Genomic DNA, 16671 nt, shown 5'->3' on the forward strand with positions numbered 1-16671 from the left:
CACTTTTGTGTGGCACACTCTAAATGGAAAAATTTCATTAAATAGTAAGCACAACCTCCAGTTCCATGTCTTTCCATTTCATACAGGAGCAAGTGATGGTTTATACAATCAAATGCTTTTGTGACATCACAGAATAACCCTGAAACTTTTCTTGACTCGTCTAAGGCAGAACTGATTTTTTTCACAAACTCATTAATAGCCTTTATTGTGTTTTTGCCTGTTTGAAAGCAATATTGATCATCTGAAATTATATTTGATTTTGTCTATAAATTTTTTAATTTACATTACAACAACTCTCTCCAATATTTGTGAAAAAATTTGTGGAGAAATTCATTAAGTACATGTAAAACATTTTCTAAAAATAGGTAAAAATTCACAGAGATTGGAATATCATTTTCAGGTTGCCACTTTCATATCTTCTAATTTAGAGCAGATCAATTTTAAATTTTCAATGGTAAAATGTGGTTTGCTATAAGTTTTCATAGTACTTGGTTCATTTGCATTATTTCAATAAACAGAGCAAAGCGGTCTGAAATCCTAAGTCTTCCTTGTGTCATCAGCTTTATAATTTGTTAAAATATTGTCAGTACAGATTCATGTACTTTTTATTTTCTTATATGACTCCATGAAGTTTACCTTGAAACCAAATTTTTTGGTTAAATACATACACTTTATTGAGCCACTGGTTACATTCTCAAGCAGACGCTCTAATAGTTGTGTGTCTAAGTAGTGAAGATATGCTTAAACAATTCTGTCTGTGTGGTCTTTATTTCTTGTGTCATATGAATGTACACCTGCATTCTTTTTGGTAATATGATGTCTTCTGTTAATGAGACTATTACTCAGCAAAGCAAATTGAAGACCTGGCCAGGGTATCAGAACTGTGGAATATTGTCACACACTACACTTCTGTACACCAATGTCTTGCAAAGTACAACAATTAAACACTGACTGACACTTTTGTTAGACGATAGTCCTTGTGCACTTTGATATTTATTCACAGTGTAATGTGTATAATATATTCACCACTGACAGGTTTAATTCTGATTTTTTAAAATGCCATGTTTTGTTGTAACAAATTCATATTATTTGTGCACAAGATGACACATTCATCCCAACAACTTTTAAAAACAAATTCCATAGCATACTTTTTCCTTGTAGTTTTCTTGATCATGTTAAAAGTTCAGCTCCGTGCAACATAAAAATGTGATATTTTGCAAAGTAGTTTTTTTGTATAGTTCATAGTATTTCAGAAATTACTGCCCAAATATGCATTAACACGTGTCATAAATGGAATATTTATTGTAAGAATTTTACTTCATGTTTTTTTGGGGTACGTTCTTGAGTACCACTCTTCTCATTACCATGTCCCTTGTGCCGTAATTTGCACAGAGAGTCGTCAGTCATCTGACTGGTTTGATGTGACCCATTACGAGTTTCTCTCATGTTTCAAATTTTCATTTCAGAGTAGCACCTGCAACTTATATCTCCAATTATTTGCTGTATGTATTCCAATCTCTGTCTGCCCCAGCAGTACTCTACAACTTTCGTTAATAACATGAAAGCTAGTCCCTAATGTCTCAGCATATGTGCTATCATCCTGTTCCTTCTTCTTGTCAGTGTTTCCCATATGTTCTTTCCACAATGATTCTGTGAAGAACCTCCTCATTCCTTACCTTATCACTTAACTAATTTTCAGCATTCTGAAAATGCTTCAATTTTTTTCTGTTCTGGCTTTCACACAGTCCATGTTTCACTACCATACAATGCTATGCTACAAATGTTAGAAATTTCTTCCTCAAATGAAGGCCTATGTTTCTTGGACAAAAATGACATTATTGCCAGTGCTTCTCTGATTTTTATGTCCTTGCTCTATCCATCATGTGTTATTTTGCTGCCCAGGTAGCAGAATTCCTAAACTTTGTCTGCGTCGTGATCCCCAGTTCTGACGTTAAGTTTCTCGCTGTTCTCATTTCTGCTACATCTCATTACTTATGTCTTTCTTCGATTTACTGTCAATTCATATTCTGTATTCATGAGACTGTTCATTCCATTCAGCAGATCCTGTAAAATTTCTTCACTTTCACTGAGAATCAGAAAATCTTATCATTGATATACTTTCACCTTGAATTTTAATCCCACTCTTGAAACTTCCTGTTATTTCTGTCATAGCTTCTTCAATGTATAGATTGAACAATAGGGTCAAAAGACTACATCCCTGTCTTACACTCATTTTAATATGAGAACTTCATTCTTAGTCTTCCAGTCTTATCGTTCTTTTTGGTTGTTGTATGAACTGTATATTACCCACCTTTGCCTATACTAAACTAAATTTTTCTCAGAATTTCAAACTTCTTGCACCATTTCAGTTTCAAATGCTTTTTCCAAGTCAATATATCCTATGAATAAGTGCTGATTTTTCTTCAGCCTTGCCTCCATTATCAACCGCAACATCAGGACTGCCTCCCTGGAGGAGCCTTTACCTTTCCTAAAGCAAAACTGATTGTCAGTTAACAGACTCTCACTTTTCTTGTCCATTCTTATTTATATTATTCTTGTCAGCAACTTAGGTGCATGAGTTGTTAAGCTGATTGTGTGATAATTCTCACACTTGTCAGCGCCTGCTATCTTTGGAATTGTGTGGATGATGTTTTTCTGAAAGTCTGATGGTATGCTGCCAGTCTCATACATTCTATACACCATATCATTTAGTTGTCACTTCCCTCAGGCTTTTTGATCTATCCTTTCTGCCTTATTTGATCTTAATTCATCCACTCTTCTTTTAAATTCTGAATCTAGTGCTGGATGCCCTATCTGTTCCCTGTCGACTCCTGTTTCTTCTTCAATCACATCATCAAACAAGTCCTCTCCTTGATAGTGGCAGACAGAGGCATTAAAGACAGGACAATATCAGTGGCTCTTTCTTTGTGTGTGTGTGTGTGTGTGTGTGTGTGTGTGTGTGTGTGTGTGCGTGCGCGCACACACTCATGAGGCACCGTCTCTGAATTTTCCTTTATCTCATCTATCGTTGAAAATTTTTGTCCTTTCAGTGTCTTATCATCATAACTGTAGACCCACCTCTCATCACCAGTTATGATTCTCTGACAGAGCATATTGTTCTAATTTGCACAATCCAAAAGCTCTTCACACACTGTGATGGGAAGGTCATTCTCATGAGCCATGGGACCAACTTGGCAGCAACATGATACATTCCAAGTTACTGTGTCAGGATTTCATGATATGATCCAACTGAAATATTACATTCTTCTGCAATCTCTCAGACTGTCAGTCTTTGATTGGCACGCACATTTTCATTGATGTTCCTGACGTGAGCGTTGTCAGTAAACACTGAAGAGTGTTCTGACCAAGGATCATCTTTAAGTTCTATCTGGCTGATTTGTAACACCGAGTACGGCTTAAGCACCCATTGCCGTAGGCTTCCTGCAACATTTGGTGAGTCTCTGTAGAGGGTATCTTGAGTTTCACGCAATATTTAATGCAGACGCGTTACTCCTCTAACTCTGCCATCTTGAAGTTCGAGAATTGTGCAGTGCATCGTTCTACTCAATACAGCACTGAACAATAATTAACAGATATACAATAATGAAACTTCCAGCAGTTACACATTAAACACAGGGGTGTGCAGGCACGCCAACTGCATTTCGCTCCAAGACACCGTCGGTGCGAAATTGTGGATGGTACAGAATTTTCTGAACAGACCTCGTTTGTAACTTTAGGATACAAGCAGAAATGATCAAAAATCTAAAATACAAAGTAATTAATTAATTCATTGATTGTGTTACATAGGTCCCATGAAGAAGACAAACCTTCAGAGATATGAGTCAGTCACCATCATCATCATAATCAATGGCCATTCAGTATCTACTGCTGGAAATAGGCTTCTTCCAAAATTATTCATACATTACAATCTTCAGATTTCCACATCCAAGTTTGTCCTCCTTTTTCCTTTTGTCATCTAGCTATCTTCCATTATTGTGGGAAAATCCAATACAGAATCTGTTAAGTCCATCTCCCATCATTTTATCTTGCTATATGTTTGTTTAATTTATAAGCTGTGACCATTAATGCCAACTTCTGGTGCCAGAAGGTCAGTTTTGCTTTGTTATATTAAGACCTAAACTGCTACCCATGCTTCACATATGGGTCTCTTCAGCTGTCATAACCTAGGCTATTGTTGTTGTGTCATCAGCAAACATTCTTTCTGAAACACCATTTAAAGCGATTGGAAGCTCATTTACATATAGGTTAAGAACAAGTGCAGGCCAAGTTGGTACTTATGGTACTCCACCTTATGTTCCCCCATTATGAGGTTAATTTCAAACCTGTTACACAATCTGTCAGTAAGACACTCTGCTTTCTGATGTGAAGGTAAGAGTCTGTCAACATAGGAGGGAGACCATTAATGCCATAACACTTTAGTTTGTGACGTAGATTTTTGTGATGCACATGATAAAATGCTCTAGCAGGACTTCACTGGGGAAGTCTCACATTGCTTTCTCTGTGGAGAATCTCTTATGAAAGCGAAACTGAGAAACAGTTAACAATTTCTGCACAGTTAAATGAGTCAGTTTTTTTGTTATGGGCAACTTTATGTGCTTTTGAAGAGTGAAAAAGGTTTGTAATTAGAGATGCTTTGTTTACTTTCAGCTTTCTAGATGTATTTTACTTTGCAGTTTTATCCATATTTGTAGTATGGGGAAACAAGACTCAAAGTTGTGCATGAGTATGCTTGAGAAAAGGTTAAGTTTTGCATATCCGAGTCTGTGTTACAAGTTGCTCCCCAGTGTTCTTCCTGAAATTTCTGTCTAAACGCCATGATCAAGTCACTTTTTACAATTCTGTGATACTTTTCCTCTATAATCTGTACCTAACTGGTCAGTATATTGTGCTGTTAACATTTGGTCATCATTGTCAGATAAGCTACTGACCATTGGTTTTACAACTAAATCACTGCAAGTAGTTGGGACTGGTAACAAAATGGGACTGGATGTTGTACTGTGTTCTTCATTCCTCATAGGGAATTTTACCAGTGTTTCCAAACTGGTCCCTCTTTCCTCCTTGATGAAGGAACTAACAGTTCCAAAAGCTAGAAGTAGTTTTTTCTACTTTTAATATTGTGATGCTCATATTCACGTAAAAGGCTGTGCAACAGTTATAACTGAGCTGTCATATAACATGACTGCATTTGCAGATGGCCTTGTTTCGGATAGGGTGGGATGCGCCTGTGGCGGGACTGAAATAGGATGTGCTGGAAGGGTGCATAGGGCAGGGCTTCAGTTTAAGTCTTCTACTGGGATACGAGCCATATGGCAAGGGTATGGGAGTAGGTATTGCATAAGGATGGGCGTGGGTGATGCAGTGCCACGTTCTACCTACGTCTATATGGATACTCTGCAAATCACATTCAAGTGCCTGGCAGAGGGTTCATCGAACCACCTTCACAATTCTCTATTATTCCAGTCTCGTATAGCATGCAGAAAGAATGAACACCTATATCTTTCTGGACGAGCTCTGATTTCCCTTATTTTATCATGGTGATCATTCCTCCCAATGTAGGTCAGTGCCAACAAAATATTTTCACATTTGGAGGAGAAAGTTAGTGATTGGAATTTCGTGCGAAGATTCCACGCAACGAAAAATGCCTTTCTTTTAATGATTTCCAGCCCAAATCCTGTATCATTTCTGTGACATGCTCTCCCATATTTCATGATAATACAAAACATGCTGCCTTTCTTTGAGCTTTTTCGATGTACTCCGTCAGTCCTACCTGGTAAGGATCTCACACCGTGCAGCAGTATTCTAAAAGAGCACCTACAAGCGTAGTGTAGGCAGTCTCCATAGTAGGTCTGTTACATCTGCTAAGTGTCCTGCCAATAAAACTCAGTCTTTGGTTAGCCTTCCCCACAACAGTTTCTATGTGTTCCTTCCAATTTAAGTTGTCCGTAATTGTAATACCTATGTATTTAGTTGAATTTACAGCTTGTAAGTTAGATTGATTTATTGTGTAACCAAAGTTTTAACGAGTTCCTTTTAGCACTAATGTGGATGGCCTCACACTTTTTGTTATTTAGGGTCAACTGCCACTTTTTGCACCATTTATGTATCTTTTCTAAATCATTTTGCAGTTTGTTTTGATCTTCTGATGACTTTATTAGTTCATAAACAACAGCGTCTTCTACAAACAATCGAAGACGGCTTCTCAGATTGTCTCCAAAATCATTTATATAGATAAGGAACAGCAAAGGGCCTATAACACTACCTTGGGGAATGTCAGAAATCATTTCTGATTTACTCGATGACTTTCTGTCAATTACTACGAACTGTGACTTCTCTTACAGGAAATCACAAAACCAGTCACATAACTGAGACGATATTCCATAAGCACACAGTTTCACTATGAGCCGCTTGTGTGGTGCAGGTCAAAAGCCTTCCGGAAATCCAGAAATACAGAATTGATCTGAAATCCCTTGTCAATAGCACTCAACACTTCATGTGAATAAAGAGCTAGCTGTGTTTCACAGGAAAGATGTTTTCTAAACCCATGTTGACTGCATATCAATAGACCGTTTTCTTTGAGGTAATTCATAATGTTTGAACACAATGTATGTTCTAAAATCCTGCTGCATATCGACTTTAATGACATGGGCCTGTAATTTAGTGGATTACTCCTACTACGTTTCTTGAATATTGGTGTGACCTGTGCAACTTTCCAGTCTTTGGGTACGGTTCTTTCATCGAGCGAATGGTTGTATATGATTGTTAAGTATGGAGAGGTGGGAAGATTGTGAGCAGGTTGTTCCTCATTCTTAGCCATGGTGATAGGTAGCTGAAGCCCTGACAAAGGATGTGGCTAAACTGTGACTGTTTGAGGTAATACTGGCCAATGAAGGATGTGCCACTTTGCATGTTGTTCATGGGGGTGATGGGAGAATTAGAAGTATGCATGTTTACATGGATTTAACAACAAATTAATGGTACTTACTAATGTACTACACATCTTCAGTTAAATATTGAAGTATGAAGTTGTAGAGGTTGCCCAGAAGAAGTAATTTTAGATCAGATTTTGCTTTGATACTTTCCAGATATTTTATGTTATTGGACAAATGACCAGACATTTCTGTGGTTGCATACTGATATCTTTGCTGAACACTGATATCTTTGGATAATATGTAACAATGCTCATTTTCCTTCTAGTGCTGTAGTTGTGGACATAGCTTTTCCTCTTTATAATTACAATGAATTATTAATGAAGAACTTTAGTACTGAAAGTAAGCTGTAGATTTTCAAGATGTAGTTATAATGCCTAGCTCTTTGATGATCCACCCATGAGATGACTCTCAGTTAACAGACGTATGATCCTCACTGCTTGCTTTGGTGCAGTCAAAAATTTGCTCCTAACATCAGAAAACAACACAATAAGTAGTGGAAATATGCAAAAGAAGTTGTACCTACGTACAAGAGGAAGCCGAGTCACTTCATAATGTAGCTTGCAACAACAAATAGTTGTATCCTTTCAGTGTCCTGATTGCCTTTGTGTGCTGCCCACAGACAATCCAGTATGTGTCACGCAATAAAGTGGTGCAGACAGAAACTCGTGAGCTGGCAGCTCTGAGTCGCGGTAAGGTGCGGCCTGGGGACTCGGACGAATGGCGCGGGGAGCAGCTGTACGTGCCGCCACTGCCGCCCACCAATCTGCGTGGTTGCCACCTCATTAACGTCCAGTATGATGTCTATGTGAGTTGTCTCTCCTCAGTGCTTTACTCTTCCCAGTAATATTACTGATATAATTGTTTATTCAGAAATCATTTGTTAGAGTATCTGTACTGGAATACTTTTATAAATATTTCTTTTTATTTTTTCTCTCTTCTCTAATTCTTTTCAAGTCATATTTCTTTTTTTCGTTCTTTTGTTGACTTGGATCCTGTGTTCTTCTTTTGTCTTGTGGTTTCTAGTTCTTGTATGTTGATGGTATTACTGAAGTTTTCTTGATCTTTCATGTTGCCTTTTGTCACGTGTAGCTGTTTGAGACCATCCATAACTTCCTTTATCCACTTAAGTTTTGCCTTGCCCGAAAATATGAATTTGAGAATTTTTTTTGTTATTCTGTTCTCTTTCATCCTGTGAATGTGTCTGTAAACTTGATTCTTCTTTTGTTATATGTGTCTCTATTCTTGTTTCTGTGTATGCATACTTCTGATGTTACTCTCTTCATCCAGAGTCTTTTTCTATTTACTAGCCTGAATTTTTTTCAAGATTTTTCTGTTCCTGATACTCCTATTTCTCTAATTTCTACTGTCCACCAGTTTGTGTTATTTCAGTTGTGTATTTCTTTGTGCCTTTCTGGAAGTATCACTGAGTTTTAGTGTCTCAATTTTGTGTTGATGGGTTTTATTGTAGAGTGTCCATATGAGCATGTATACTTTTTAGGGTTTTGTGATTCTTTTTTGATTTGCTTCTAAGTCACTCTTTGATGGCTTAATAATTTCTTCTAATTATTTAAAATGAAGGTCTGTGTCCTTTTCTCATGGGTTTTTACTGTATGGCTATTGGCCAGCAGTAATCTCTTAAAGTACTGCATAGAGCTGAATAATTTCTGAGAATAATGTATGAAGTAAATAAATGCACATATAGCATGGGTATCTTTAAGTATCTCATAATTCTCAAACTCACTTCCCAGTATATTTACTCTTGAATGTGTTTTTGTTGAGGACAATAAAAGCAAGTTTCAGCTGATCTGTTTTTTACACAATCAATATACAATATAATGTTCATGTTAACTTTACCTATTTACCTATTCAGAGTGGAGTTATGGACTCTAGTACAAAAGTGTTCAATAATTTCTATAGTAATATAAAGGAAGAATTTGGGGAACCAACCCAATTCAAAGAAAATTAAAAACATACCTCATTAGCCATACATTTTTCAAATGATCTAATTACCCAAATGCAAGGAAGTTCTATGAGCTACATGGCAAGTACACTGAGGCATGAAAACTGTTACACTGTGATTGAAATTTTCATCACATAATGAGAATTAAATGATTCCATTCAGCATTGGTACCCATTATCAACATCACTATGAGGTTTGACCTCCATGGTCACAAATACACTCATAGCCTGCAAATAACATCTGGAGGAATTTACTGCAATGCCTGTGTTAGCTTATAAAGATTGCTGGCTGGATTATATGTCTTTCCATCACATCCTGTACGTGCTCAGTGTGTGACAGATCAAGAGACCTGGGAGACTAGTCCAGGACCCGCATGTTCCTAAAGGCATCTGTGGTGCGCACTGCAATGTGGGGTCTTGCCTTAGTCTGCTGGCATATGTCATTCATTTCATGGTCCTGACAAGCACAGCAAAAAACCTCCATCTTTACTTACAAGGTTACATGCTAATTCAATTGCAACTGCTTCCTTAGTAACACTATCCCAATAGCTGGAAGTGCATGCCAGAATCTCAGTGTTATTATATTTCCATAGGATGACTGGTGTCAAGACGATGTTCTGCAATAGCATATTTGCTTGGCTGTTGTACCTTAGTTTATCATTTATGCTCAATACACCTGTTCTTCACAGTCCTGATAGTCTGACCAGTAAATGATGTGTCACAACTGCTGTTGTCATCCATCTATTTCTTTGGATTTTGTGCAAGACCTTTCAACAGTAGTCTGCTATGGTAGTCATTGTAGGCATCACACAAGGACAGTCAACTATGTTTCATTCAGTATCTCTCCATCAGATGCCCTATGCTTTGTTTTACATATATTATTTAGTAGTTTCTATTCCCTTAGAAGTTTCTTGACAGCAGCCGCATACCATCAAGGGTCCGTATCATCATGAACTGTTCTACTGGATGTATTGCTATCCAGTGCAAAATCAACTATTCTTTTAAATGGTTCAAATGGCTCTGAGCACTACGGGATATTCTTTTAAACTTCAGCCATAGTTCTTCTACAATCTCTTGTCCTGAGCTAAAAGTTTCTCAAGTTCCTTATTGAGACATGACACCACTGTTTCTTTATTTGGCTTACTGAACATATAAATCTTTCTACTTGCTGGACAGTTGTCCAGTTTGACTCTCCTCCTCCCCCCCCCCCCCCCCCCCAGATATGGCCCTGAAAGTGAGAATTAACCCACAATCACCTTAAAATCTCAAGCATCCAAGCTGCAGACAGGTATAATATACTGAAGGATGGAGAAGGAAACTGAGGCTCTGTTAGATGATATTTAGTTTGGCATTAGGGCAGGTAAAAGCATCAGAGAGACTGTTCGGATGTTGAGAATGGAAGCAAGACTTAGGAAAAATCAGAAAATTTTCATAGTGTTAGAAAAAGTTTTTGATTATGTCAAATGGTAGATGATGTTTGAAATTTTTAGGAAAATAAAAATAAACTTTTGGGAATGAGTGGTAATATACAATGCACACAACAACCAAGAGAGAAAAGTAAGAAAAGAAGACCAAGAACAAAGTTCTTGGACAAAAAAGGGTGGAAGGTTAAGATGCAGACTTCCTCATCTACTTTTCAACCTATACGTCAAAGAAGCAGTAATGGAAATAAAAAAAGAGCTTCAAGTGAAATTAAAATTCAGTTTGAAAGGGTATGATGATGTAGCTTTCCTCAGTGAAAGTGAGGAAGAATTTCAGGGCCTTCTAAACGGAATGAACAGTAAATGAAAGTAAAATATGGTATGAGAGCAAACCAAAGACAGATGAAAGTAATGAGAAATAGCAGAAAGGAGACTAATAATAAAGTTAACATTGAAAGTGAGAACCATGTAGTAGGCGAAGTGAAGAAAGCGAAGTAGTGTATCACAGATGAAGTAAGGAAGGCATAAGATGCAGGTAACCAGAGCAAAAGAGAGCGTGTGTCACTAAAAGATGTCTACTATCAAACAGAGGCCGTAATTTGAGAAAGAAATTTCTGAGAATGTACATTTGGCATACAGCATTGTAAGCATGTGAAAGTGACCGTAGGAAAATCAGAAAAGAAGATAATCAAAGTATTTGAGAAAATGTTATAGAAAAATGCTGAAAATTAAGTCTACTGAGAAGGTAGAAAATGAGGAAAAGTGTATGTGGAAAACAGTGAGTAGACAAAGGGGTAGGATGACAGGACATGTATTAGGACATAAAGGAAAATTACTTGCAGGATAATGAGAGCAATAGATGGGAATATATCCAACAAATAATTGACTGGAGATAAAAGAGGAAAAAGGCCTTAGAGGAAGTGTTGTATAAGGTGAACAGATTAGAGGAGCAAGGATGTGGGAAAATGAAGACAGCTGTGGAGTGAAGAGGGGCTGATGGTTGAGAGGGAAAGGCAGCAAGGAAATGAGGTCAGAATGTGATACTGGGGAGCCCACCCTGGTGCAGGCAGGGGAACTTGTGGGTGGCACATGATGAAATGGGTGAATGGATTGGGAGAGAGCACAGATTGCTCTTAGCCATAGTTTGACATTATACACTCATTCAAGTGGACAGCTGTTGTGGATTATGGAAAGGATGTTCTTCATTTCAGGGCATGATGAAACCTGGTCAAAATCCTGGCAAAGGCTATGGTTACATCATTCTGAGTTGATGATGTGTAGTGTGTGGGGACCTACTTTGTGGCTGCTTTGTGGTAGTGATTGGAGAATTAGGATATGGGGTGCAAGAGAATTGTGTCTGTTTATGCAATACAACACATATACTATAATACTCTCTATTAAATCACTGAATGAGTAAGAACTGCCCATTTAGAAGAGCAGATACCCACTGTGTGTGTGTGTGTGTGTGTGTGTGTGTGTGTGTGTGTGTTTGTTTGAACCCCATGCACAACATGCAACAGTCCTTACCTGCAACCAGGAGAGTTTCCTCTTTTGACATGTTTGTGTCATCTCTGCCTGTATATCCGTAACCACTAACTCGTCCTGCTCATTACATTTTCCATGTTATTTTGACACATTATGTCTATGACAACCAATAAGCATTTAAATGCATGTGCGTATTTGTGAATGTGTCTAACTTTATAGAAGAATGAAAATACAAAAAGTTGAAAGTTCAAAAAGTGAGTTAAACTATTCTGTTTCTTCGTCATGAGTGCTCCATGCTTTTTCATTACGGTGAGTTGTCTTTACTTGTTCAGTTGTTTTGTTTTCCAGCCAAGATATCCCATTACTACACCTAATATTAAATTAAGAAAAATAATTTGTTCAGTTTAGGTGCAGCAACCATAATATCAATATGGAAGAAGATCTTACATTATTAAAGCAATCATGCATGAGCCGCAGATAACAGCCAGTTTTTTAGTATGATTTTAGGAATATGAGTCTTTACACTTACTGTTTACGCATCCATACACATGCAGATGTATGTTTGAAATCATCTTTTGTGAAGTCCTTCATTTATTGCTGTGATCTGATTTGTAGACCCAAGATATGTGTTCATCTGAAACAGTGCAGGTCACTATACTAACTGTTTGCAATGCTAGACACTTTCTACCTGTAGGAAATGATCTCTTGTAATGAGTTTACTAGACAGATTTTGATTAGCAACTGGAGTGCATGAAAATAAAATATTATTCAGACTACAGCCATTGTGGCTTCTAATTGGGTGAAATCGTCTTCCATATTAATTTTTCAGATCTGCTCTCATACAAATTTGTAGCAACTGTATTTTGATTTACAATTTAACATACTTAAATTGTTACAGTTCATCGTAGAACCAAAGAGCCTGGATAAGGAGATTAAGGTGCAACTACCCATCATGCTTGCCACATATCCATTTAGAAATCAAGAGGGCACACTGCAGCGTAAACAGGGCACCCACTATCCATCAACACTGCCCATTTTCCGACCGTGGCTTGAAGAGAAGACATTTGACTGAAATAGCACTGGTAAAGACTGTGCTTGCGAATTTGTCATAAATAACAAGTGCACTTCTTGTGAAGTCCTTCATTTATTGCTGTGATCTGATACGTAGACCCAAGATATATGTCTGTCTGAAACAGTGCAGGTCACTGTACTAACTGTTTGCAATGCTAGAAAGTTTCTACCCATAGTAAATGATCTCTTGTTATCAGTTTACTAAACGCATTTTGATTAGCAACTGGAGTGCATGAAATGTTTTTTCAAAGGCAGTTTGAGTATTATTCATCAAATGTTAAAAACACTAAGTAATGTAACAAGAGTTATTTAAATAAATAACTAATATTTAGTGGTTTAGCTTTAAAAACAATACCAACAGAACAGCATTATCATTTGTGAGGTCTGTTGTCTCATGTACATGTGAATACACCACCGTAAATTAATACTTAAAAAAAAGCACACCCACATTTATGTTCTTAATCCTAACTAAACATGTAATAAGTGAAAGTATTTATTGTACAAAGTAACAATTCATTTATCAAGGAAAAAGTTTGACACATTTATTTAGTATATCTGTCAATATTATTAGCATCATAGGACAGTGTCATTAACTGTAATATTGACCTGTAACAACTATCATATCATTGTAATACTTATAAACTAGTCTTCAGTCATGAATTCTACATTTCAGTTGAAAGCGTTTATTCTAATATTGTGGATAGAAACATAAAACTGGCAGGAAAGAAATTGTTTCAGATACTTTATATATTTCTGTAAATATGTGCCAATTGTTAGGAATCAATATATCTAGAGTTAATTCTATTTGCTTTACAGCTACTAAATTATTATTATTATTAGTATTATTAAATGTACATTGAAAGAAATTTTTGTGAATTCTCAAGGAATCTAACTGTGAAAGAAAGTTGTAGTGGGATAATAGGAGGAGTGAAGGTAGCCACTTACTGTATAGTTGAAGTGTTGAACGGTCATTAAGTACACAGACAAATTGAAAACACCAAAGTTTAACTGTGTCGTGAGTAGTTACCTTTAATCCTTCCATTATTTACTAAGGGATTTTTCAACTGTAAGGCATAACCATGTGTAACTTTCATTTTGTAAGTAAGAGTATGTGGGAGGAATTACAGTGTTTATGTGGTCTGTTAATCCAGAAACAGTCACAAACAAGGAACAAAACTATGAACCACTATGGTTATCCCAGGTATCCACAAGAGGGTGAACTTTCTCCACCCCCCCTCCCTCCAATCCCACTCCGCCCCTGCTGGATGAGAGGATAACCATCAATTCCCTGGGATATAATAAATTTTTTTGTGTCACCTATAAGATTTAGTTCTAGTGATGTGACATGTTAGAAATTACAAAATCATTTATATGCAAAATGACAATTTTAGAGTCCTTCCCCCCCTCCCCCCCCCCCCTTCTCAGCCCGGAATAAATTTCTGTGTATACCATTATCATTTTTGTTATTACCAATGATGAATGTATATAAACAGAAAGGGACAGAGATGCAAAGCTGTATTACTTAGAGTACTAAGAATGCCATCAAAAGCAAAATGTAATCATGGAGAAAGAATGAAATTTTGAAAATGTCATCATGTAAATCAAAATTGAACTCACAAAAGTACTTGCTTAAAAAACGGTACTCTTTATGAGCACCAACATCCAGGTGGAAAAGCCATGATAAAAATGAATTGAGGTAGAATATGTAAAAAATGGGATTTTATTTTAGGTTGTAAACTAAGAATTTGTAAATGGGATGAAACAGCAGAGAGAGAATTAGTACCACTAGAGAGCATTTGGTGCTTCTGTTCTCCAAGAAATGGGGGAATGAGTAAATTTTACAGGAAAATATCCAAAGATTTGTCTTGTACATAAGAGATTTGAAGGAGTGTACATATTAGCACTATTCTTGAACTGACAATGACACAGAATTAAAAGAGATGCTAACAAATAATCAAAAAGAAAAGTTGTATATTGACTACGAGAAATTAAAGAAGGGGTGTCATGGCAGTAAGAAAAGCTTGAACTGAAAAGTATTTCTGATTAGATATCAGAAAAATGTGGGGGAAGTCAACAAACAAGTCAAAGGACAGTGGATGCTGATATATTAATTATAAATATTTTGACTACAAAAAGTGGTTTGACAACACCAGCAACACTGCTTAAAATTTTCTTAACAGAAATGAATTGGGGAGGGGGTGAGATTGGGGCAAATGAGGTAACCATAAAGCCATAGTGTATGCTAAAAAAGAAAAATTTGGATGGAACGTGTGAGTTCACTCATGAGAGAGAGACACCACAAAATTTTGTGGTCATAACATGGGTGCTTCAACAAGCAGAGGTTAGCTGCAGTCCTAGAATTGCTGTAAAGTGCTCATTTTAGAAGAGCATTAAGAGAGAATGGGGAAGCCTTTGCTTTGGAGGGAATGGAACTCTGTCAGATGATGAAAAAGGACAGCTTTACCAGTCAGCGAAGCAGATTTCACTTTCCCCTGTATGTACTGTGCTGACTTTATGTTCCTACAACATGTTTCCTGCTGTCTTTCTGCTCTCCTTCTGCAACTGTAGAGCGAGTCAGTCAGAAAGAACAAATTTTTTCAAAATGTTGAGATGATAAAACTGTAGATGTTTCATATAATACGGTGAGTGTTCAACTTTTACTTATTGTTCTTAGAACAAATGTATGTGAACTGGAGTCAGCAATATCATCAGAAGTAATTTAATTATATTAAGGGTGCTTTTTCATGAAAATTTCAAGGACTTTCAAGATAAAAAGTAATGAACTGAGCAAATGGGATATCACATGGGTCTTCCTTTCTACCATCAGAGGAAGGGACATTACTCAGACTTTTAAACATACACACATTTCTTTTATTTGGCAAGAAGCAGTTCCTACAATAGTCACTTTCTCAGCAAATAGTGGCTTTTGGTTCATTTTATTTGAATTTAGCTTCATTGGCAGCAATAGTCATACTTCACATTTTGTCTGACTGACTTCATTGTTTTTCAGTATGGAAGTTTGTAAGTGTATTAGTAAAAATAATTTTTTCCTCTCAGCTATATGATTTGTTCCTTTTACCCTCAGCATAATGAAATAAATATTTCATATGTGTAAATAAAGTTCCAGTGTATAATCCAAATATAATATACCAATAGTTTAATAACTTACATTTCTTTGTGAGCCCAACTCTAACCAGGATTAAAATGATTTTGTACTGTTTCTTTGATTTGCTCTTAAATGTCCAGTACTGAAATGTAACTCTCTTGAATAATCAATATGTACATGTAGTAACAATTGATAGCATATATTACGTCTATAACAGAAATATAGGAATATTAGTGTAGGACCATGTAATAATAAGTTTTTCGTATTTTAAAAGTGGAGTTTGTCACTGTAGGAAAGAATTAGTGACAAACTGAAACTTTGTACTAGTGTTTCATTAATTCATTCAGTAGGTCCAATTTGGAAGAGAAAATTAAAGGCTGTAGGTACATATTTAGCCACCACAAATTACTTATGAAGTTTCTTTATTCAACTGATTACAAATGACTTGTAATAAAAAAATACTTTAATGGAAAATGTATATGGTTAGCATAAAAGCAACTACTTTGAAAAAAGCTACTATTTTTCTGTGTGTACTGTTTAGCGTTTAGTCAATGTAGGCCCTCCTTATGAATGAAGGCATGCTTGCAATAAGCACTGTCACCTATGTCTATTTTTAATCCCAAAATTTGTGCAATGTAATTAATATTTCAGTAGCTTAAGTGATAAGTGCAGAGTCCAA

The 16671-nt window shown here is 36.5% G+C and overlaps 1 protein-coding gene across 1 annotated transcript in view; it reads left to right on the forward strand.

Annotated features, from left to right (window-relative positions):
* The window catches only part of LOC124798204 (arrestin domain-containing protein 17-like), a 158257-nt gene extending 143115 nt beyond the window's left edge, over positions 1-15142 (forward strand). The window contains exons 5-6 of the mRNA XM_047261506.1: positions 7570-7755; positions 12714-15142. Coding sequence (XP_047117462.1) covers positions 7570-7755; positions 12714-12887 — 360 coding nt within the window. The 3' untranslated portion in view covers positions 12888-15142. The remainder of the gene's footprint in view (positions 1-7569; positions 7756-12713) is intronic.
* The last annotated feature ends 1529 nt before the right edge of the window (positions 15143-16671 follow it).

This window comes from Schistocerca piceifrons, chromosome 5 (genome assembly GCF_021461385.2).
Source record: "Schistocerca piceifrons isolate TAMUIC-IGC-003096 chromosome 5, iqSchPice1.1, whole genome shotgun sequence".
Taxonomy (NCBI): domain Eukaryota; kingdom Metazoa; phylum Arthropoda; class Insecta; order Orthoptera; family Acrididae; genus Schistocerca; species Schistocerca piceifrons.